This window comes from Cygnus atratus, chromosome 12 (assembly GCF_013377495.2).
Source record: "Cygnus atratus isolate AKBS03 ecotype Queensland, Australia chromosome 12, CAtr_DNAZoo_HiC_assembly, whole genome shotgun sequence".
Taxonomy (NCBI): Eukaryota; Metazoa; Chordata; class Aves; order Anseriformes; family Anatidae; genus Cygnus; species Cygnus atratus.
The window spans coordinates 16,402,024-16,426,389 of NC_066373.1; the positions used below are offsets into that span (position 1 = coordinate 16,402,024).

The following is a 24,366-nucleotide window of genomic DNA, read 5'->3' on the forward strand; positions in this document are numbered from 1 at the left end:
CAAAATTACAGGATTATGAATATACATTATTTTTTATTTATTCAAGTCTGTGACAGTTCTCTAATCGGCCTGTTAGAAATAAATGAAAAAAAATTATTAGGGTTTTCTGCAGAACTTTAAAGGAGAAAAGAAATGGATGAGAACATGAGAGCAAAGCACATACACATTTTTATCACCTGTGTAGACAGTTGAAAAAGTAGAAGCTTAGAAAGGATAGACGTGATCTGGAGACAAAATTCAGAGTGGAATAAATAAGGATACCACAATTCAAGTTCAGTGACACGTTAAAAACAAGAAGGCACTTGACAACCAGGAGACAATCTGCGTTCCGAAGAAGTGTCTGTACTCTGTAGGAAAAAAATGAAAAATAGCTAAGTGCTGTGTACAAAATTAAAAGATTCAGTAAACACATAAAAGAGTAATGCAGGGTTTTGAAAAGCAAGATTCAAAAAGATAGTCCACTCCCAACACGCTTACCCAGGAACATTAGATGCATCCTCATTTCTAACCAGAACCTAGACTATGTATTCCTTCCATAGCAACTCAAGGGCTGGAACAGCAACTCATTTTGTTTGTAAGACAACAAAATTATAGGAAATTGATTCAAACCAATTCCCAGAAAAATTATACAAAAGAAAAATATTTGTGTCTGTTGAAATAAAAACACATCCTATGCTTGATTTTACTTTTAAGGTCTAAAGAGTAATTTCAGTTTAGTCCGTAACGCTGAGACTTACCTTTTGCTGCTCTGAGATGCACGTTTAATCGTTACACAGCATTATTTTCATATATTGAGGCTGACATCATGGGTAGTCAAAGAATATGTTTAATAAAAAATAATTAAACTTCCATTTGCTCTATAGAACATCATAGAAAGTAATTCAATAAATTACAAATGACTTTTTAAGACGCTTGTTCAACTACAGAAAGCAAATTCAGACTACACAGAACACAACTGGCAAATATTGCAAATGTCCAAAAGAAAAACTGGACTAAGACTTGGATCATGAAGCCTGAAACAAGGGATAGAAATACAAGGCAATAACAGCTAAGGTTCTTTTAGTAACTACCAACACACACTTTATCATCACCTTGGATATCCTTTTAATTTTAACTTCAGTATTAGTGTAATTCTACTGAGGTTTCCTTATAACCCTTAACTTTATACAACCGTATTTGCATATAGTCTAGCTGATAGTGGGACATTTTTCCCCTTCTGGTTCAAACTGATTAAAAATAAACCCAATACATTATGTTCAAGTCTGTACCAGCCTTTCATTACTTGAAACTGTAATTGCCTTATTACATAGAAAGAATCACTAGAATGGTAACCAAACACTTGAGCATAATTAGGAAAATACTTTATTTCATAAATCTGATATAAATTAGGTTTTAGCCACAAGATTTAGGATTTCTTTTGTGGGGTAAGGGTGGGAATTGATGGTATTGTTGACATAATCCATCAGCAAACTAAGTTAATAACTGTTTGTAGAACTTTGGCTATTTCATAGATGCATCCTAGTTAAATAAAAGTGCTATATTACAAAGGGCAAAATATTAAATATGCAATACTTTTTTCTTTTTTATTTCCATGATGAAGAATTGCTACCCCCTTCTCTTGGCAGTTTTTAATTTTCACTATTGCTAAGACACTGCATGAAGGGCCAAAAATCAGAATACTATTTGGGAAAATATGTAACCAGCACAATCCAAATGGTACTTGTATAGCTGTGTAATTACATGTAATACTGCTTCTAATCATGGGGTTATTTTGCACATAGAAACTTATATTTCATTGGTAAAGTTCTCGGTAAAAAAAAACAACACAGTTGTTTTACTGTACAAGCAAGCAACAGAACTATATCAAAATATACAGTTTTTGTTTTTATTTTTAAATTTATCCCTTTGTAAAGCTTTTTTAATGACTTCTACTAGTACCTGTATCTATTTTCTCTTAACACTTGCCTTTTCTTGGACTGCAAATGATGTATCAAATGTCAATTGAAATCTCAGTCACTTCAAATCTTCTGTAAATGTGAATCTGGGCCTTTACTGTGGCAGTGTAATAGCAGCTTAAGAAGGAGGAAGGATCAGATCACACATCAAATATTAGACAGATTTTATATAGTAAAGGGTTCTAAGGTTTTGGACTTCAACAGATGCTTTATGCCCTGTTACTGTTGTTTCTAGGAATAATTTATCTTCCTTACTATTCAAAGTGCTTTTTCTTTAGTGGGTAACTCAGCATAACATATATGAAGTGATATCCCAATAATGATTTGGGGTAATATTTAATATTTAGTCAGATTTAAATCTGCAGAGAAGTTTAAACTCAAAAGGAGTTCAAAACTATCTATACTTTATTTACCATTACTAACTGGTAACTCCAGGAGGTTTTATGACATAAAACACAAATAGAAATCTACACAAACAAAGCAAACAAACAATTTTTACATGAAGTATGCAGTGTTGAAAGGTCTTTTCAGTGGCACTTTATGACAGATTGCCTCTTCTGAGTCTTGGGGAAACTACTCCTCATTTGGGGAGTTTTAATTCTGCGGAGGGAGCCCAAAACTTTGCAAGGTGTAAACTAAATAGATCTATATGGTGCCAAGTAGCATGAGATAAGACAGTTTTTGTTGTTATTTCCCCCTTACTGCTGTCACAGAACAGTTGTAATGACGGGGGGAAAAAAAACCACCAACAGTCATATCTCAGCTCAGATTTTAACATGTTATACAGGATGTCTTTAGAAAACAAAACAAAACCTGAAAACAAGTAATAGAAACCAATGTAAACTTCCTAAACTAACTCAGCTGAGGTAACAGGTAGCCAGTTTAATTGGCTGATTGGGAAAAATTTATCTTTTTAAACACACTTGTACCTGAATTGGAAACAGCAGTGCATCACAACACTAGAGCATTTTCATGTAATTAAAGCAATGGATGGTGATGTAGATTCTACAGCTTTCATGACATTCATTAGCTGCCCAAATTATTGCTGAGTTTTGATCTGTAAATTATAAGTGTCAAGGAGGCTGTAAAACTATATTCAAATTAAATCAATAATATGCATAAAGTATTCTGTGTTCACTGCAAATATATTAAATATACAGCTCTTACTTGAGCATTATTTTCATAAAATTAACCCCCCAACAAAATTATAATGCCTTTTGTTGTAATTTTACACCATTGTGTATTTGATAGTACGTACAAGTTCAGAAACTTATGAACTTCAAGAAATATTACATGCAAAACGTCTCTGAAAGCAGTTTGCACTTCTAAACAAATACTGAAATGTTCGGTCAGTAAATCATTGATGCACTCAACACTGGGTTATTTACAATGAAATAATTAAAGAATAAATTCAAAATCAGTTCATAATTTAAGTGCAGAGTCTGGGGTCAGTCTTCATCACTAGAATCTGAATCCTCAGATGAAGATGATGTACTATCAGATCCAGATGAAGCATCTGCTTTCTCTGAACCCTCATCTGTGCTGTTTTCATTGTGAGAGCTTGGCTCTGTTCCCCCTTTGTCTTCCTGATCTCTAACCCTAGAATTTTCCTCCTTTTCTTCTGTGGGCTTGGCTGAGCCTGTGTCATTACTTTCACTGTTTTGTACATCAAAAATATTAGACTGAGACAAAGCTGGGATATGAAGATTAAGGCCTGGAGTGAGAAGCATCCCTGGATAAAGTATGTTGGACAAAAGTAATGGGTTAAGAGAGAGAGGATTGGCAGCTGCAGCAGCAGAGGATGTCGAAGGAGAGCTCGAAACAGAGTTTTCACCACCAGTATCTGTATTTTGGTCTTCTGTCCTTTCTTTCTTTATATCTGCCTCTTTTGAATCATTTCCCTTTTTATCCTCTGAAATAGATTCCGTAGACTTGGTTAGAAGTCCTCCTATGCCCAGCAGGTTTGGTAATCCAGCCATCCCTGACAGCAACATGGGGAACATGGCGGCCATGTTCTTGGTGTCTCCTCCAGTAGTTAAGCCAGCTGGCATTCCCATTAGTCCCGCCGTTACTTGCAGCGACTGCAGGTTTTGCAGGTTTTGTTGTAAGGCCTGAAGACTAGGCAGATCCACTCCTGGCAGCAATCCGTTAGATAGCAGAGGGTTAACGGACACGCTCGCAGCAGTGGCAGCGGCTGCAGCTGCTGTTGCCTTAGCAATCTCACTTTTCGGGCGCCTTCCCCTCCGACTTACTTCTTCCCGCACAACAGGCCCAGTGAGAATACGGTCAAACATAACTTCTGGGAGAAATCCCTGCAAGAGACATTGTGTATCATCAGTGTTTTGATAGCATAAAGATGCAAAAGTAAAACAAAGCAAACAAAAAACAAAAACCCCACAAGCATACAGTAACGGTGTCAAAGATGATTCCAGTATGTCAGCACAGCAGCTCGATCTCTTGACCACTTGCTGGAATTTATGGTGGCTTTGTGCTATCACATCTCAAACATCTCAAGTGCCATTTCTACAGTCAGGTCTAAGCAGGTGTCTTCTCAGACCCATTGCTAACTCGTCTTCAGAGGTTTGTTTGCACATCAACCCAAATACAGCTAATTAGAGGAGCACTCTTATTTCAAGATCTAAAACATAGCACTGCTTTGCAATATTATCACATTCTAATCACTTAGTTTGATACTGCTTAATTAAAAAAATCAGTTTAAGGTTAAATATAGACATGTGACTGCACAGAGAACACTCTCCAAGTCCTTTTTATTATTGCCAGTGTCTGTTTAATGTCTTTATATTTCATCTTATCCATAAACTTAAGAATAAAGACTCACATTCAATTCTATTAAAATGGAATTCAGACCACTTCTTTTTAAGGCTTGCATACTATTTGCTTCACCTCTGTAAGCCCTCCTACCTAATGATGGAAGAACTGCAATGTGTGCTAATGTTCTCTTTGAAATGCATTGTTCTGAAAATTTCTCTTAAAAATGGCAACCATATGATCGATTATTAATCATCTCCATAATAAAATAGCTTTTTTTTTTTTTCACCCCAGCAAATTTCTCTAATTTAAACTAGTCTACTACATCTAGAGGAATTCAGAACTCACACTGTTCTTCCGTCCTGTGGCACATTATGAAATTCTAGAAGTAATTCTGCTGTTACTTATATCTATATTTGTTGCAATCTAATCCTCTCTCTACATACATTTTTTCTACCACCATGTCCCCACAAGGGTACTGGACAAACAGGCATTTATTAAGACTTTTTCACAGAAAGACTAGTCTTTATCTTCAAGGCAAACACGCAGTGAACTCAGAACCATATGGCATACTTGAATCAATGGCACTTACAAGGGAAGAGAGATCAGCTAATTAATAGTTCCCATAACAAGAATTCATACCTGTTGTTTCATTGGAAACAGACAAAGTAAGTCTATCAAAAAACTTTCTTGTTTGAAATTTAACCAAATGCAAACCTCAAACGAAACCTCTGAAATTTCTGGTGCATTCATTTTTAATAAATCAGAGTTTTTATTATTACTACATAAACATGTATTATTTCTTCTCTAGCAGTTTTTTCATACTGGTGCCTGATGATTGAAAACAAAGTTGTTTAACCTTGGAATCATTCTCAGAGATTTGTTTATATATCTATGGTTGCAAGGCATGTAACTTATCAGTCAGGTGCACAGTTATTTGATGGATGTAAACACGTACAAATTCTGTCTATAAATGCATGTAGTTCTGTAAGCTTTTTATTAGCCATGGTCTAAACGCAACACAGTGTATGTATACAAATATGCATGGAAGAACACACATGCCTGCAAATGTGAGGACACACACTTAGATGCACCCCTTTGAAGCATCTGGGAAAAAGCTACTCACTAAATCTTGCTACTAGCAAGAAACTTAGTGAGGATTACCAGGGAAGGTACTATTTTTACCTCTAACTTGGTTGATAATCCATACAGAAGGAATGCACAGGCAAACTCTAAGTTGTTGTGCAAACCTCTTCCTAACAATATAATAATATATTAACATTGGTCCCTCCACTGGAATTTCAACATTAGTTTTCAGCTAAAAATAAAACCTTTAAGTCAGAAATCCTAAGTAGTACAAAATATTTGTATTAATACTTGATTTACATTTTGATTGACATTTTGATTGGTGATATTGACCTCTTAAAACTAAAAGTAAGTTGGCTAAAAAGTAAATACTTAAAATCGTACCTATCTTTCTGACTCTAAGGGTAAGAAACTGTTCTGTGGGCTAGTACCTTTTTTAAAGCCTTCAAGGCAACGTTTATGAGATGAAGAAGTCACAGCATTATAGCACCTTCAACCAAATCTCTAATTTGGGGTTGCCAGTTACTGTCCCTTCTCTTCCGCCTACTCACAGCTGTGCCAGCAAACCACTTTAGGGAACCGAGCTGGCTGAAAGAAAGCTAACACTGACTCATATTCCAAATTTAATATAATTTAGTACCAGAAATGAAAACCTTGCCTTCACCCCCACGTCACAGATATCTCATTTTGCAAATACTCACAGACTGTTTTACAACATCTCCCCATTCAGGAGCCACTCCATACTCTGGATTTTCTTTCAAGAACCTGCACAAATCCTTCAGAGGGGGAGCAAATGCACCCCCCACCTGAGAAACAGAACAGAGAAGTTAGTGAATATTTCTATTCTGATAAGAAAAAAGGCAACAACCATAACTGACACTGTTTCATTTTTGTCTTTCATATAATAACACACATATAGTCTTACAATTATCACTACGTATAGCATAGCGTTTAATTGATTTCTGTTGGTATATGTGAGATACTCCTGATTTGTTCTCAGCCTAAGCGCTAACTCCTCTATTACACTCATATGCCACAACTTCAGTATCTAACATTCATACTATGTTAAACATCAAGAAATTATTTAGACATGTAATGAATCAAAGAGCAACAGTATGAATAGAAAATAGTGACCAAGTAACACCAAGTTTGTAGCTATAATCTCATTTGTTCACCTTTTCATCTATTCACTAAATCACTCTTATCTCAGCTTCTAAAATACTTCCATTGGGAGGCTCTGTTTCTCTTGTGAAGTTCTTGTATTTTTTCCATGCAAAGGTCACTTTTGAGTTAAGAGTGCTAGACAGCATTTCTTAATAAAATCATATAAGCAAGAAAGTAAGCTTTCAAATTAACCAGAAGTATTACTCAGATCCATATTATTTTACGATTCTATTCTATGATCCAGAAAGAAAGAAGAAATGGCTGAAAGAGAGGGAAAAGAATTGCAGTATCTATTCAGCTTTGTCTATAAACTGCAGCTTAAATTCACATTTCCTAGGCTACTACTTACGGTCCTCCCACCCCATGCTACTAAATGTGTAATTAAGAAAAGAAAGTGAGACAATAGTTTGGAGAATTCAGTGATGCAAAGAAGTTGGGGGCAGGTTATAACTGGGGAAACAGAGTAATAAGGTAACAGAGGAAGACTGTCTCAACTTGGGTGTGGAAATATAAGAAAAAAGCCATCATGAAAGCATAGGCTCTTACAGCAAGCAAAGACCAAATCCCTCATTTGTCAGTCATCAACTCTGAAGATTCCTCAGGGCACGGCTTACTACAGAGAAGTGTTTTTCAAGAAACTAGCAACCAGAGATGTTCCTCTTCAGAGCAGCTATCCCAATGCACGGAAGAGATTAAAGACTCAAGCTCTGCCTCACTTTCCTCTACAGATGCACAAAGCTTCTGACCTTAATGGCAGCATTAAAAAAAAAATAATAATAAAAAAACTGCTTTCCTTGCAACTACTCTAACAGAAACTGGCAGCATCACAAGAGGAAATGCTCCAGAAGGTGATGCAATCAACACCTCGAAGACTCTCCCTGGATTGCTGCTTTAGTACTACATTGACACTCAAAGACACCATCCCAAGTATCTAAATTCATTCCATAAATAACAGGAATGTTCTATATGCTTTTCTTGAGTATGGCCTTTTTGCCTTCCCCAAAGCACATTCAAATGCATTACATCTTTTGAACTTTGACCATATATTCATATATCTGAAAACTTGTATTCAGCAACTGGCTTCCCATCTTCCACTGTTCAGGTTTTAGACCAAAAAAAAAAAATAAACCAACAACCACTACTTTTGATCCCCTGATCATAACCCAGCAATTTGATGTACAATGCATATATACTGGTGACCCATAAAGGCTGAATGGCAGAGATAACAACAAAAATAAAGAAAAATGCAAAATGATCCAGTACACAGGATTTAAGCAACACCAATGGACGAGATTCTATGAGAGATGCACTACCAATCTACTTTTAATCTTTTGAAAAGTAATTATGTAAAAATGAGATGGTATGCCCAGAATTTAGCATTTCTGAGAATGCTGCTATTTGATTAGAACATACAAAGAATTACACTAAAAAACATGTCAAATTTAAAAACAGGTCCTTTTTAGAAGCTTTGTCTTTGCTGCTAGTCTTCAAGTAAATTAAGATTATACAGAGACTAAGAACTTTCCCTGAAAAAAGTTTCTGTAACAAGTCGGACAGTTAAACTGAAATAGTGAGGTACAACGAGTCATTTTTACAACAGAAAAAAAGATTTCAGTGGCCATGCCTCTGTGTTAGTCAATGGCATAAATACTGCAATATATTGAGTGTTCAATTCACTCTCAACATTAACCACAAGGTAAATTTCTAACAGTATCTTGTATGTTTTCATACTCATAAAATGCTTACTAGAAGATTGTGATCAATGTTCTTGTTCTGTGCCAAACCCCTAGCAGAAAACCTTTAATTTGTACGTAGAGTTACACTTGATAAAATACTAGACTTCATTTCAGATAACTTTTCATTTGGGGAACATATGAATGAGAACAGCAATATTAATACCTTTCTTGCATTTCTTCTATTTATGAGCTGAACACGTTCTTCACCAGTCAAACTATTAACATCCAGTTTATTAGGGTTTCGACAACGATGTCTTTTTTGTTTGGGCCTCCCATCATGCAGCTGTGTTCTCTATTATAAAGAGATTACAAAGCCAATTATGTTTCTGATATAACTATTTAAAAAAATGGTAAAAATTAATTTCAGAAACATGTTAACAACAGTATTCATTTACAAATCACAACTATGTAATGAGAAGATCAGGAAACAGCTTCTACCCATTGTTTTTTAATATTTTTTCAGTTTTCATCAGTGTTTTAACTAGCACAGATGCTGTTTCTTTTTGTATTATAACATCTTTCTGAAGAAATAAGGCTGTTATTCAAGATGTCATAAATAAGACTTCATGCATTCTGTGCAACATTAACAAATCTGAATTCAGAAGTAACTTGAGAAAAATCATGCCCACATAAAGATCACTACCATACCCCTGTAACGTAGATAGGGGGTACATCCCCTCTTGCACATCACTAACTATGCTGCTACATGTTTTCTGCTCCCATAATTTCTCATATTACCATGATATTGATTAACTAATTAGGTTTCTTATCTTACATAATTTTTTTAATCCTATGTACAACTATAAGACTAAACAAAGAGATTTAATCCTTGTACTTTTCTTAGCAATTACATTTGGAAGGAAGGGAAATAAATGAAAGGCTTGTAGAGCTCAAATGTATAAGAAAAAAGACATTTTCCTTCCTAAACAACAAAAAAGAACAAAGAAAGAAAGAGTAATTCCATGAAACATGCAATACCAATTGAAATGTATTTTATGAGAAATGTTTTGTTGTTTCGCCAAAGTAGAGCTGAAAGGAATACTCACAGGAATACAAGCTCCTAAATCTTCAACATAGCCAGGATGTTCTTTCAGCCACCTTTCTAAATCTTTTCTTTTGGGGGCATCATCACCTGCAAGCCTTGTTCCATCTTTTAGGTTAATAACAGGAACTGGACTCTCTGCATCAAGCACGCCTTGTGACTGCGTGTAGGTGAGTGCTGGGTTTATTCCTGCAGCAACTTGGCAGGAGTTAATACCTGGATTAACCTGGAGAAATTCAAAACATTTGACTAAGTTCTCCATAGAAAGCAAACCATCACGATTATTTCGTGTATGATACCATAAAGGCCGCAGTCCTGCAGATCATTACGCACAAACTCAAGGACTCGGGGAGACTAATTAGGTGCATAAAGATAAGCTCCCTTTAAATCCCTGTAAGATCAGGTGCCGTAACACGTGAACATGTGTAACATCAGAAGGTGTTGCTAAGACAAATATCAAGTTATTAATAATACACTGTTAACTACAGCTTATCAAAACTAGACTCTTTTAAAAAAAATACTGATATTGTAATGTTTCTAATATTTTAGTGAAACTCCACCAGTTCTTATTTGTGTAGTTATATGCATCCAGTGAACAGTTTCAGAAAAAAACAGCCGAGTAATTAATTTTTCACTGAATGTTGACAACCAGTTACACTCAGGTAAGGAATTAACAGTAATCTAGGCCTTATTTTGGATACAGAATGGAGTTTACTTACATGGTTAGGCTGCTTATTTCTATTTATAAAGAGGACATCAACTCCTTCCACATTCTTCCTTCTTCCTCTTCTCTTTTTGACTACAGGCTGACTGTCAACTATCACTCCATTGGCGCTGGCTGTTAAGTGACTGGAAGTACCTAATGAAATTACACAGCAAAATTAATGTCGATGCTTAAATTGTTTATAACAAGAAACACTTCAGAATTAAAAGATAAAAAAGGAAATAAAATTGAAGTTGTGCTAGTGCAGATAATTTCTACATGTAATATATCTAGCAGAAAATGAAAGCTAAGGATGGTATTTTCAAAGGAGATATTTTAATATGCATAAGCGTGCAATCAATTACAGCCATTTGATCAGAATCTGGCCTAACGCAAGCACCCAATTCTAGTACTACAAATATTTTAATCCAAATTTTAACTGCTAAATTCAAATGCTTTTTAAATTAGCCATGTACACTTACTGTTATGAAAATACGCTATGAGTTTTTGGCTGTAAGCCACAAACCTTTTTCTAGACTGTCTTCCACTGTTTCATTACATGAGACACAGGCAAGAATATGAAGAGTGCAAAGACAACACAGACATAAGTCTAGAAGTCTTCATCTTTACTTCCAAACTAGCCCTAATAACCTGTAATTTAAACTCATTATTTACAGTGGAGACTGATGAGCTTTATAATTACTAAGATCTTCTTGTGGGGGTGTTTAAAATGCAAGATGGCATCCTTCTAATAAATGAATTCTACAATAACTGACACTGTGAGAGTACTCGTGGTCCAATATCCTAACTCAGGTGCCCAGATTCCCTAACACACTGCACAGAATTCCCCTAAATGGCAGTTTAGAGCAAATAACACTGCCAACATCTCTCTCCACTGCCTATATACATGGAGTTTAACAGAAGAACACAGAAGAAAAGATTTATTACTAATCCTCATGTCCTCTGACATTTTAGGAATTCACAGTATATACCCGATTCAGGAAGTGATTTGGGGAAGTTGACGAGGCTGGTTTCTGAAGCGTTCTGGAGTTCACGTAGCCGAGCCAGGTATTGCTGCTGTCCCAATGCACCTTCCTCGCTTTCAAATGGCCTTTTCTGAGACAGTCCCTGCTTCTGAAAAGTCAATTTCAAACCACCTTCCTGTTAAATAAATCCCAGGGTTAGAAGAGTCTCTTCTGAAGCAGAATGACTACTTCATAATCCTTCATAATCAGGATTTTTGTTGTGTGAGTTTCGGTTTGTATGAGAATACGAACAGTTACTCCAGAGGAGTTGAAGAAGAACAAAAAAACCTTATATTAGACCTTAAAACTAGTCTTGATTCTCCTCCATGTAAAGGAAACTGACTGGAAATTTCATGAAATTGCCTCTAAGAATATAAATTATATAACATCCTTATAAAACATCCTAATTGAAAAATATAGACACTAAACAGCTGCCTACCTGATCTTGTCCTAAACAAGTGACAAATCCAATTGCAAGAGAAAAGTTTTGTGTATTTTTTACATGCTACCAACAGGTCACAGAATATACGTAAGAAAAACGTTTGAAGCTTCTAGCCTACATTTTAACTTGAAAACGTACCTGTAACTCTCTAAAAGGCCATGAAAAAAACCTATTTGCTGAATAGGATATGCTGAAACATTCAAAAAAGCCAAACAGAAATACGGTTTATTATTAACCCAGTTTTTAAGGAAATGCATAAAACAGTCAGTCTGAAAAAGCAATATAACAGCGAAATTTAAATTCAAAGAGGGAAATAATGGTGATTCCCCTCCAGAGTTTTATGAAAATTAAAACCAACAATGAAAAAAAACCCAAAAACCTCAGAAGAAGCAGACCCAAATACCCACAAACAAGTGTGTGAAGGAAGTGAGAATAAGAGCAGGCAGCCACTTGCAGGTAAAGCATGCCGCACACCGCAATCGCAATCAGGTCCTAGGGCAATAAAAATAAACATACGTCATTGATTTTCACTGTAAACTCCTTTTCTCGTACATGCTTCTTCACCTTTGACATCTGTGGTGACTGATCATATTCTTCTTTAACACCTGCAAGAGGGGGTGTTGGTGCACTGGGCTCACTGTAATCTGCAGCTGCACCCGGACTATCCAGAAGCTTGTTTGTGTAGAAAGATGCCACCGTATTGCTGTCATAGTTCCTTCTTGCTGAAGGCCATTTACCTTTCAACACTGTTTGACAAATACTATCGAGCCGGTTAATCATAACTCGATCCTAAAAAACAGAGGAAGTATTTTTATAAGTGTAATGCTTAGTGACACTGCATACATTACATTTATGCAGTATGCAACAAACTACTCTGTGAACTTCCTAACTACGAATCAAATCACATGGATCTTCTCTCTGACTACTGAAAAACACCTAAAAAAAAAGCACATAACACTCAAATGAAAAAATATATTGTGGAAGACTGAAAAGCAATCAACCACAGAATTTAACTTAGTTATGTCAGTCATAGAAATTTGGACACAACTAAAAAGCTTAAAACTATTCAGTACTTATTTCAAAGATGACGAATTTACAGTCCATTAGTACTAGTATCTTTCCAATGTATACTGGACTATTTCAACATACAGAATCACAGAGTAAAAATTCTAACATGAGAGCTGTATTAGATCACTGCCTTACCCAGTCTATACTTCAGCACAACTTCAGAATTTTACTAGGATTTTACAATGTAGCAGAAGGTGTCTGATATCCCTAAATAAAATAGTTTCTAACATGTAGCATAAATGATTTCTTGCTCTACTTCACTCTTGACATACTTTTGAACTACTCTGAAGAGTACAATCACTGACTTAAAATTCCAATACCTGATCATTTATCTCATCTACATCCAACATACGCTTTCTTTCAAATTTTGCTTGCCACATGAATGTTCTCTCATGTACATATACAGCTCTACAACTGATGCATAAACTGCTTAACTGCAGTTTTACTATAATTTACCCTGAAGTCAATTGTTCCCCCCCCCCCCCCCAAGATCTTCTGTGATGTGGTGTTAGCATATTTAATTGAATACTAATGTCACAGCCCACCTTCCCATATAACCTTGATTTTCAAAGTAGTACGATAAACTTGCCTTTGGCCAATAGGATGCTGCCAACATGTAGCCACCTTGTAGGAGGTAACTGGAATTTGGTGTCCCATTGTTCATCTGGAAACTGTCTTGCGTCTCATCTTGCGTTGTACTCAGAGAAGCTACACTTTCTTCATCATATGCTTTTATATGAGCAGTTCCTTCTGCTAAATAAAACCACTAAAATCACTTGATGTTGTAAGTTAAAAAACAGACTCACTGTAAGAGGCTCTGGTAAACAACACAAAATGTTCAAAGAAAGTCCAAACTCAAAATTATACTGAAGAATTAATTTGCGAGTTTTTTCAGTGTGACTGATGACCCTTTCCTAGGCATGTAAATTCCATATATATATATATATATATATATATGTGTGTGTGTGTGTGTGTGTGTGTGTGTGTGTGTGTGTATATATATATATTTCTGTTAATTTTTTGAGAGCTTAACATGTCAAACTTGAGATATTTGAAAATGGGCATGCTACAGGGTAAGCTGATAGGAAGTCCTTGTTTACTTTAAAATTAGTACTTCGTTTACAGGTAAACATATTAAAATACAGAATTAGATTGAAAAGAAAGGTGTCTATTACCAGAGTGTGGCAAATCTATCGGGAAACTACTTTTAAAAAATGCCATTTCATTTACTAGATGGAACATTGGATGTTCTAATTTACTCATATTGGAAATGCGCCTCTGCATAAATGTAATTTTTTTTTTTTTTAAATCACTGATTCTCCCTCCCCCCCATAACTTTTAGGTGTGTCCCCTGACTTTCTTATATTTCTCTCCATCTTTATTTTACTTTTGCTTCCGTCTCACAATACAAGTTTCACTATGTCACAGGGAAACAGTCAAACTGGAAAAAAGGTGCTGCCTAACAAGGTAAATACTACGTCAGCAAAAAGAGCAGGATAATTCTACTGAACTCGTATCTGTTCTTAGCAATAGCTATGTATTCAGTGACCTGATACTATTTTTCTCTCTCAAAATATGTTTCAAATATGGAAAGTACACCAAAGGTTCCGCCATACAATATATGACGCAAAAACTGGGCCTAAAACTGAATGCACAGATGAATTTCAAGAGAAGCTTTCCAGCATTTGCCAATCTCTTCAATACCAAGTTACAGTAAAATAGCCACAGAAAGGAAGGCTGACTGATTTGTAAGATTTTGCACATCTGAGGATGGCACAATTACTTGCATAAACAGACTGAGCTGGCAGAAAGCAAGGCTAATATTTTGACTTGTAGCACATGTTATGGTATCCACCATCTAGAACTGAAGATCGAAGTCATGTAAACTTTCCTTTTCTCTCACTGTTTTTATTTTTCATACAGCTGTTTCCTTTGAACATGTCCTCCCACCGCTACAGGGAGCAGCATCTTAATCATTTTGCCTAACAGGCATTTAACTTGCCCACTTTTCCCAGTAAATTAACCCTAAGGTTTCTATCTCTCATTTTCACAGACAACAGAATCCACCTGATTAAATATTTCCTTTTGAGGTATCGGGAAAAAAGTCAGCTTATTTAGTCATGCTGTAATGCCACTGCTTAACTTCATTCTCCTCACTTTTTTATTACCATTTATTATTACAGAGCAGAGAAATATTTCCACATTCGGAGTCTGAACAAGGCAAAAGTTGAGTACAGGTCAGAGTATCTAAAAGTAAGGAATGTTTCAAATAATGATTGGTTGGCTTAGTGCACATTTTAAATCACTTCACTGATCAGAGGCTTATGTTTTTTACTTTGAACCTTCCAGAAGTGTCTCAATGGGTTCTTTGGTCCTATACTCTATAATCACTGCAGTTTTGAAGTATGTATTTAAGTGTTTGAAATTTTTCAGCGCAAGTACACTGCTAGGCCACCTCTAGCTTTCAAGAAAAAGCAGCTTACAACACAAACTTGTACAGAAGGACACTTGCAGATTTCCTGAAAGCACAGCGAGGAAGCTACACATACAGGAAAGCAAGACTGGAGGAAAAAGAAAAAAGCAAAACCAACTACCTCATCCAAAGCACTGATAAAAAGCAAAGCAAAAGCTCTCTTCTTGAAATTCTTTTGACTCGGTTCAAATCAAGCAAAACTGTTTACGTTTACTTTTTTGGGATTCAGTAACCTTTTTTGGACATTCTTCCGTTAGGAAGAAATTTGTTCAATTTAAAAATTGTAGTAAGACTACCAACATACCACGTTTTTGTGCCTCCTCTTCATCACTATCACTCTCTTCAGACGATGATGATGATGACGATGAGGAGGAGGAGGATGAAGATGAGGAGGATGAAGATGCTGAAGAACAAGATGAAGATGAAGAAGAGCTAGAGCCTGATCGAGAGTGTGAACAAGATGAGGAAGACGAAGAGGATGAAGAAGATGACCTGGAAGAACAGGATGATCTATCTGAGTCAGAGTCTGAGTCAGAGCTAGAGTCAGATCCTCTTTTGCTGACTCTCTGTTTTTTGGAAGCTGGGTTTGGAGTTAGAGGCTCTGTCCTTGCTGACACCATGCGCCTGTCTGTTTCAGTCTTCACACTAGGTCTGTGGTCTGTATTTTGTACTGGTGTGCCGTTTTTTGGACTCAGAGGTTCAGATTTCATTATCATCTGTGTCTCCTCTGTAGACATAGATTCCTCTCCAGAAGACTGAGCATCCTCTTTCAGATTTTCATTTTTAACTTTTGCATCCTCGAGAGCATTCGCTTTAGCATCTAGCAATCTTGACTGCGGTGTAAGAGGAGAAGCAGCTAATGCCATCTGGTACTGATGCAAGAGTGGAGTAGAAGTCCTTGAGAGCGCCACTTTGTTCTGACTATAGTTCCTCTGGGCAGACATAAATGACAGTTCAGGATCGCGAAGGATATGATAATCTGTCCTGCTAACTCCATGTTTAGCAGCTCCAATAAGCAAATCCCTGTCGTGAGTCCCACACTCCCACCAGACAGGTAAGTCTGGGTTTGGCTGACATAGCTTTAGTCGCTCAAACAGTTGGGGGTGTCTAAGGGCCTGTTCTCGCACCTTCCTTAGGAGCTCAATGCGATACAAAGTCCGGGAAGCACGCTCCTCTGTAATCGGCTGGATAAAAATGTTTGGGTCTACGAGTTCTGTTTTAAAACAAAACAAAGATGAGAATCTGGCAAAAAAACAAAACTAAACAAAAACCACCACTGCAAAGCAATACTAGAAGTAGATGGCTTCAATCAGTTATGTTCCCCCATTATAAGCTTATAATTTTACGCTTCACTTAAGATCTTTACTAATTTTCTTCACCCCCATTTTTATTTCAGAACACATGAACAAGGAAGGCAATAATCAAGAAAAACACTTTAAATAAAAAGTAAAGAGAAAACTAAAGATAAAAATATATACACCCACCTTCTTTTGAGGGGAGACGACAGACCCTCCTGCACATTGACATAAAAGCATACAGGTACTTTTCTAAGCTCTCATCAGTTTTCTTATGTAGCCTAGCCATTGCTCTAAATTTGGTCCAATCAAATCGTCCCCGTTCAGGATCAAATACCACTCCAAATGTGGACACAACTCTGTAGAAATCAGCTTCTTCTCTTCTTGTCCACCTTCACCACCAAGCAAAAAAAAAATCTGTAATTTTCTATCATGTAGTAAGCAATTATTTCTCTCTATATATATTTTTAAATAAGTACGCATAAACATTTGTATTTCTATAATGCATATACCTTTGCTGTCTTTCTATCTTAGCAGCCATCTTTGGGTTTAGAGCAGCTTCTTCGTATGGAGGCTGCATCATACTAGCTTGTATTGGGAATGCTGGCTGGATCTGCTGGGCCTGCCTATTTTTACTGGTTCGTTGATAAGCTGTTATTAGGCGTCGAAGACGTGTTGTTAAGGCAGACTGGGTGGGCCAATAGATTTTGTCTCCTTCCATCATTTGTCCATCTATATTAAAAGAAAATCACAGAAAAAAATAAATAAATTAATTGTTGTTCATCTCCATGGGTCTACACAAGGCAATGTCAACAAGTTTTAGTTAAGTCAGGGGAATTAACCAAAAATAAGGTGCAGATTTCAAGTTCTATGTATTTACCTCCATCTGCTATTACCAAATCACCTGGAGATGAAACATCATCCTGTAGAAAAACAAAAGTAAAACAAAATAAATGTATCCTTCTCCAAGGATTTAGGTAAAATGCACTTCTTGTAGACAATTTACAAATATGACAAAGAACAAGAGTAACGTGCATTTTGGACAGACAGCTAACAAGGCACACAACAGAATTACAGTAAATTGCTCCTGTTCCCCACCCCCAACTGCAGAGAAACATGGAGTAAGGTCTATCAATTTTGAAAAACATAGAAAAATGTAATTATTTGCTCAATAAAAAGATGGAAGTGTTACACTCTAAGTGTGTTAAAAGTAGCTATTAATAAATGCCTGTTATACCTCTATGTCATCTTTAAACATTGCTGGTGCTGGTTTATATTCCGGATCTTCTACGTCCCTGTTAAAGTTTCAACACAAAACATGTTTTAATAATATTTAGGAAGACCTTACACTCTTTCAAATCAAGCAGAACACATTTCAATTTAGTTACATACACTGTGTTTAATTTTATATTTGAAACAAGGAAAATATTTCATAACAACTTTTGCTTGAATCCTGCCCCCCTCTCCCATTTACTGCCTCACTCATTCTTTTTGAGCACAATTGCTAATATAATGAAGCAATGAGTAAAGGAAGTTCTCCCTTTCAGAAGCTATCCAGTAATTAGTATTAGAAAAGTATTCAGAAGCTATCCAGTAATACTCAAAGTGATCTACTGGTGTCACTGGTTAACTACACAAGAAAACACACCAAGGTGACCAACCTAAAATCAAGTTAAATAGATCTGTAGTATTCAGCCTCTGAAGACTTGTACACTTCAGCATGTAATATTTCTGAAGTAGCAACACAAGGCACAATCCTTTTAACATAAAGTTGATGTATTTCTCCCTTAACTGTGAAATCCCAGATATTTAAATTGTTTTGTTACACTTCTCCTAACTCTGCTCAAAGTATTGTTCTTCACAACAATGACATCAAACTAGCGTAAAGCTAGTTAAGAGGAGAACAAAGTACAACACACACAAATTGAGTCTTGTTTATTTTAAGTCCTTAAAACATTCATGCTCAGTTTGAAGCACTCCTACCCATCAATATAATCATTTGCTCTCTGCTCAGCAGCAACCGCTTTATCATCTGGCTTGCCAACCCTTTCCAAGAAGCACAGTGCTGGGTCTGCTCTGATAGTGTTGTATTTTTCATAACCTATAAAAAAAGTGGCACAAAGTCATCTTTTAAAGTAAACTATAAAAGAAAAGATGATAGAAGTTGATATTGAGGGGTGGGGAAGTACATATGCAGTCATTCATATTACTCACCATGTTTAAAAACTCCAATTAGAAGGGATTTATCTGCATCTGCATCCCACCACTCAGCAGGAACTTCTGAGTGATCTGGCTCAGGGACCCAAACATCAATTTCACTACGGAGAATCACCAACAGCATCAACGTCAGTAATATTCAGAGGCAGAAGTACATTTTTAATTTGGAATTTGTACGTTACGGAAGGTTTTCAAACTTCTCTTTTCAAAGACCCATGTACCATATTCCATGTCCAACAAAACAATTCAAAGATTATTTTGAAGGTTGTAGAGATTCTTTGGATAGAAACTTTTTTTTTTTTAAATGCACTTCGGTATTTAAAAGCAAGTAATAACTAACTAATGTAGGACTATGCTACTAAGAGGTACATAAGCTACACAATACAGTATTAAACAGCAATACAAGACAGACAGCTTGGTATTTTGTATTTGGCAGAGACCAATAACAGGGAAAGAATATGAAAGCAGAAGGAGCATACAATATTCTCTTTGAATTCTGCCAATTTCTAGCAGTTCATGTTTACCAACCTTAGTAAAACCAAATATTACCTGCTTTTGTGTTTAATAGCATGAGATGGACTAATCCGTAAATGTTTGTAACAGCTTTCTGAATCCAAATCAAAGTTTCTATTTACTGCGAATTCTTGCAGCCATGAGCTCAAGAATTCTCACACAGAAATACTTCCATAAAAGAATTAATGGAACTTGCAGCACTTAACTAAAAGTGTGCATAAAGAGGCAAGGAAAACCTGCCAATTAGAATGTCAAACATATTTCATCTTTCACTTACTTTCTCATTCTATTTGTTTTTAATAATTTCATATAGCTAGACTCCCAAATAGGAATCAAGACTTCCTGTGTCAAGTAAATAAAAAGTGTTTTGTTAAAATGGCAAATAAAAACATGTTTTCCTCACAACCTAAAAATGGAAATATTTGCTTGCAACATCTGTCATTTGGGTCTAAGACTTCTGAATATTCATTTGATAAGTTTACATCTAAAATAAACAGGCAAAAACCCTCCGTATAGTTCACCTGGCATCAATTCCTTCGAACACCTTTTGGAATTCATTACCAATGACTTCTTGTTTTAGGTAATACAGCATTCTTACTCGAAGCAAGACCCTAAAGAAAAAAAAGGTTAGAAACAGATATATTAGTACTTTAAAAGCTTTCATTATTTTTTTGTGACATCAGAAGGTTTACAAGCCGTTTTCCTAAAACATACTTCCTTCAGTTACGAGAGGAGATAACCTCCAATTCAAGTCACTCTGCACTTTTTTATTGCTACTGTTTCATTGCAAAATACCTTTCAAATCCTAGAGAAAGACCAGAGCCAGCAGAATACTCACTTGCTTCATAAATTACTGCTAAGAGCAAATTTCTAATTTCCCTCTTCCTACTTGGAAGATTCCCTTAAAAAGATTCCAGCAGGCTGACGATAAACATCTTTCACATCCCTTTTCATTCCTCCTCACTTCAAATTTAGTTCATGACCTCAATGGCTTGTCCATGCTTTATCTCAATTTTTGTCTATAGTTGCCTGAAGTTTTCAAGCAGAGTATGACAAGCTTTGTTATAAAGAAGTGCTTTATCTAAAATAACCTCGTTCATCATTATGGATAAGCTTTCAACAAGCAAGCCAGCTCAGATTCTCAGAAGCCTAGAAACAATACCAGGTTAAAAAAAAAGATTTAGGAGCAACAACTTTAGCACTTTCAATTTCTTTGCTAAGCACTCCCAAGTTCTTTAGTCTTTGGCTGCTACGAGGCTCCAAAAACATGCTAGCAAGATTCTCTCTCTCTCTCGGGCCCCCAGCTCCGCAATGTACAAACATGCGGTTTATTTAAAAAGGATAACAAGGTTATTTTTAATATGAAATATTTATTTCACCTCATAGTACAAGACAGACCACTTGTCCTAGTCAAACACACTATGAAAACTTGTTTTTTCATAGCAACACAAGTACTTCAAAGTCTAAGACAACAAGGAATTAGAAGAAAAAAAATCCTTACATAAGAAGTGAAAAACATTCACACTTCAACTACTGCTTACTTGTTGCAGTGGTGTTTTATGTGCTTTTTGTATCCTTCATCTTGCAACAGATGTTCTGGATTGTATTTTCGAAGCCATTCTGCTTTGTGTATGTCAAAAGTGCTAGCCTGGGTCTTCACTTTTTTTCCTTTTCTTCCTCTAGGCACAGGGGCTGATAGGCCTATATAATTTAAAACATAATACAGTAACAGCAACAGGTAGGTACAGAACCCCTGTGATATTTATAGCTACAAAATCCTATACCAGTATTGTGACCTACTAGAAAATACACCAGCCTTCCAGCTTGTGAATACAAGTTTTGTTTTGTTTGATCTGTTAGAGCATCTCTGAACTACATTTCACAAGCTAAGGACAAAGCAGGAAATGGGGACAGAGACAAGAGTATGTTGTCACCTACTTTGAAACAAAATAGGTTCTTATGAACCAAAATGAAAAGAAAGCTTAAATACAGTATACCAACCCATTTCGTTAAGCAATCAAAAAAACAAAGTGAAACAGAAATGACACTTCTTTTTACATCAGTTGAATTAAATGGAGCTTACTCCAGATACCTGTTTCAAGTAGCACACTTTCAGAGAGAATTTTTAGCTGCTTTTATCCCATTGTCACTAGCATGCGTATGTGAAGCTTTTCAACCGCAAAACCACTTCAGTCCTTACCAAGGTGATTCTGCAGCTCTCGTGTTTGCCCATCTTCTGTTGGGGTAATGAGATCCCATATAAAACTTTTTATTTTCTCATCCCCTCTGTAGTGAACAAGACAGTAGGCTAAGAGAGCTCGGCAAATTATCTCCACATCCTGTTCATTTAGCTGTCTCTTGAAGCGACCGTGTGACAAAATCTCTCTCCAGCGACCCCACCTAGTCCAAAGAGAATCACAGGTTAGCACGTAAAAGTGAAACACTCCAGCAGGTTTATTTTATAAAAAGGAATACCAAAATTTTAGAGAAATTCTACTTTTTCCTTCCATTTAAATTACTGAGTGGAAATATGAAAGTAACATTTCCAACACGACTACCTGTTTAAAATGGTTTTAAACAAAAACTACATGTTTAGAAAAAAAAAGATCGTTTTAGGCACAAAACTCACTGGAACTCAATGATAACATGCACAGTCATTTATCTTTTCAGGTGGATGAAAAGAACACCTAAGACTTTATTTATAAAATCACAACATCTGATTTAAGTATGCTTAAAATGACTGGTTAGATTTTCAGTTCCTATTCAAACCTCACGGAAGTGCAGGATGTTCTGCAATTATGAACAAGACAGTTACCAAGCCGTTCATTAGCTTATTTTAGATATTTATGTATACAGTTTTAAGCCTGCCTGCAGCCCTTACCGTAATATTTTTATTTATTTTTACAGAGACTACTGGAGTGCCCATATTAGATGTGTCTATCCTTCCCTGAAGAAAGGGTTTTACCTGTTTTCTTTAATATTTCTTCAATTACAAATTGTCAGAAAGATTTATACAGGGTACATGATTATAGCAAATTTATTCATAAAATAAAATTCAAATTTTAAATAAAATCTCTTTATAGACACACCAGGTTATTGCAAGTTTAATCTAAAACTTGTATGTAGTTCATTTTAACAGACTAAACAACAAAGAGGGTAGGAATTAAAACAATAAAAGCATAATAAAGATTTAAACGAGCTCCTTTAAATGTAGGGGAGGGAGGGAAAGGCAAAAATGCTATGAATGCCATCAGTACATGCTTATTCCTACCTCGATATTGCAATATGTATAAATATCACCATTTATGTACCCATACCCAAAAGCCCCCAAAAGACCAAGGTAAATCTTGGTCTTGCTACAAAAGCAAAGACCTAAAATTACAGTTGTGTGATTAGGTGTGTTTTACTATGCCTCAGAATTTCTGCAAAAAGTAATTCATCTTAAAATGCTTAGGATCACATCCAATACGTACATTAAAGAAGCTATATATATAGGGTCTATGCACTATACAAATACCTATTTATTAACTGGTCAGGATCTGTACTTCACCAATATAAGTTTTCCCATAAATACAATTTAGTACATGGAAAAACAATTGCTTTTTTTTCCCCCTTCTTTTCTCTTTTTATTTTTTTCCTAGAACAAAGAAGGATGTATACCATACCCATAGACCAGTAAGTTTTTTTCCACCCGAAAGCACTCTGTTCTTCCATATCCATTGGAACGGTCACACGGCCTGCGGAGTTTCGGTTTATCCTCACCCTCGCTTTCCACTTCAGACAATTCAGCCAGCTCATCTTTTGTAGCACTGAAGGGCCTTGTTTGTTTTCTAATTCTTGGGGTATCAATAACCAGGCTGTTCTGCAAAATTTCAAGCAAACCATATCAGAAAAACAGCTGGAAATTTTTCTGTAAATAGCTGGCTTTAGTTCAGAAAGGAACAACCTCTGTCTAATGTCATGAATAGGTCTTTTGCAAAGACATCATGGAAAACACCTGTAAAGCATGTAAAACATTTTGTGGTATTTAAGGCAACAACAAGAAAAAAAGGGTTTCATGCAATGATGCCAGCACACTACTTAAAAGCCATATTGAACATTTCATCTGAGCTGAATACTTCCACTGACTACATATGACGTAGCCTCTATCAGTAAAAAGGGTCAATGAAACCTTTTTAGAACTGACTTCATAGGAATGCCTTTGCATGTAAGTCACAACTTCCAGTATTGTAAAACCAGTAATAACACCTCTGTCTGCTGTTTTGCAGATTCCAGAACAGGAGTTACGGCCAAAGAAACAAGGCAATCAGAACAATTACACACTTTCAACTTTTTCCAGGACTTGAACAAAAAAATCAAAAATGCCCAAACTCTTTTGGGACAACAGGGAGCTAGGAAATATTAAAGCTATCTGCTGGTTGATTACCCATGCACGAAGTAACCATCACACAAACTCTGGTTCATAGATATACAGAACAAAGCAGCACCAAAAATTTATATTGCCATCTCAGACATCGACAGCAAGCACATACTTGGAAAAAAATGATACATTATGAGAGAAATACTTACTCGACCACTGATGGCATCTATATCTATTTCTGCTTTTTTGGCCCATTTCTGCCAAAAGTTGGGATCATCTAGTGAAATATCAGTCCTGTTTCCAGATGCAACAAAGCTAGCCTGTAAAAAAAATATAATTATATCTTACCAACAGCATTCATGAGAAGTTTGTAGAGTTGAATGCCTCAGTGCGGCATAACTTTATTCCATCAAAATCTCCCAAGCAGCTGTTAAGCCTTTAGAAGTTACTAACAGTGCAAAGTAACTCAAAATTCTCCTCCCCCTTCATTTTTTAAATTCAGACCCATAATATATCAG

General features: G+C 36.0%; 1 protein-coding gene across 10 annotated transcripts in view; it reads right to left on the reverse strand.

Moving 5' to 3' along the window:
* Positions 1 to 810: 810 nt before the first annotated feature.
* CHD9 (chromodomain helicase DNA binding protein 9) overlaps positions 811 to 24,366 on the reverse strand; it is a 94,431-nt gene continuing 70,875 nt past the window's right edge. For 7 of the 10 annotated variants that reach the window (XM_050713149.1, XM_035543242.2, XM_035543243.2 and 4 more), the window contains 20 exons: positions 24,058 to 24,168; positions 23,154 to 23,350; positions 21,689 to 21,888; positions 21,030 to 21,189; positions 20,010 to 20,099; positions 18,973 to 19,076; positions 18,742 to 18,859; positions 17,996 to 18,053; positions 17,639 to 17,681; positions 17,271 to 17,490; positions 16,948 to 17,150; positions 15,768 to 16,676; positions 13,580 to 13,743; positions 12,439 to 12,711; positions 11,448 to 11,616; positions 10,472 to 10,611; positions 9,757 to 9,978; positions 8,874 to 9,002; positions 6,512 to 6,616; positions 811 to 4,267 (listed from right to left, as the gene is read on the reverse strand). In XM_050713149.1, the coding sequence (XP_050569106.1) occupies positions 3,404 to 4,267; positions 6,512 to 6,616; positions 8,874 to 9,002; positions 9,757 to 9,978; positions 10,472 to 10,611; positions 11,448 to 11,616; positions 12,439 to 12,711; positions 13,580 to 13,743; positions 15,768 to 16,676; positions 16,948 to 17,150; positions 17,271 to 17,490; positions 17,639 to 17,681; positions 17,996 to 18,053; positions 18,742 to 18,859; positions 18,973 to 19,076; positions 20,010 to 20,099; positions 21,030 to 21,189; positions 21,689 to 21,888; positions 23,154 to 23,350; positions 24,058 to 24,168 (4,479 nt within the window). In that variant the 3' untranslated portion in view covers positions 811 to 3,403. The remainder of the gene's footprint in view (positions 4,268 to 6,511; positions 6,617 to 8,873; positions 9,003 to 9,756; positions 9,979 to 10,471; positions 10,612 to 11,447; positions 11,617 to 12,438; positions 12,712 to 13,579; positions 13,744 to 15,767; positions 16,677 to 16,947; positions 17,151 to 17,270; positions 17,491 to 17,638; positions 17,682 to 17,995; positions 18,054 to 18,741; positions 18,860 to 18,972; positions 19,077 to 20,009; positions 20,100 to 21,029; positions 21,190 to 21,688; positions 21,889 to 23,153; positions 23,351 to 24,057; positions 24,169 to 24,366) is intronic. The other 3 variants (XM_035543247.2, XM_035543245.2, XM_035543249.2) reach the window with 3 other exon arrangements.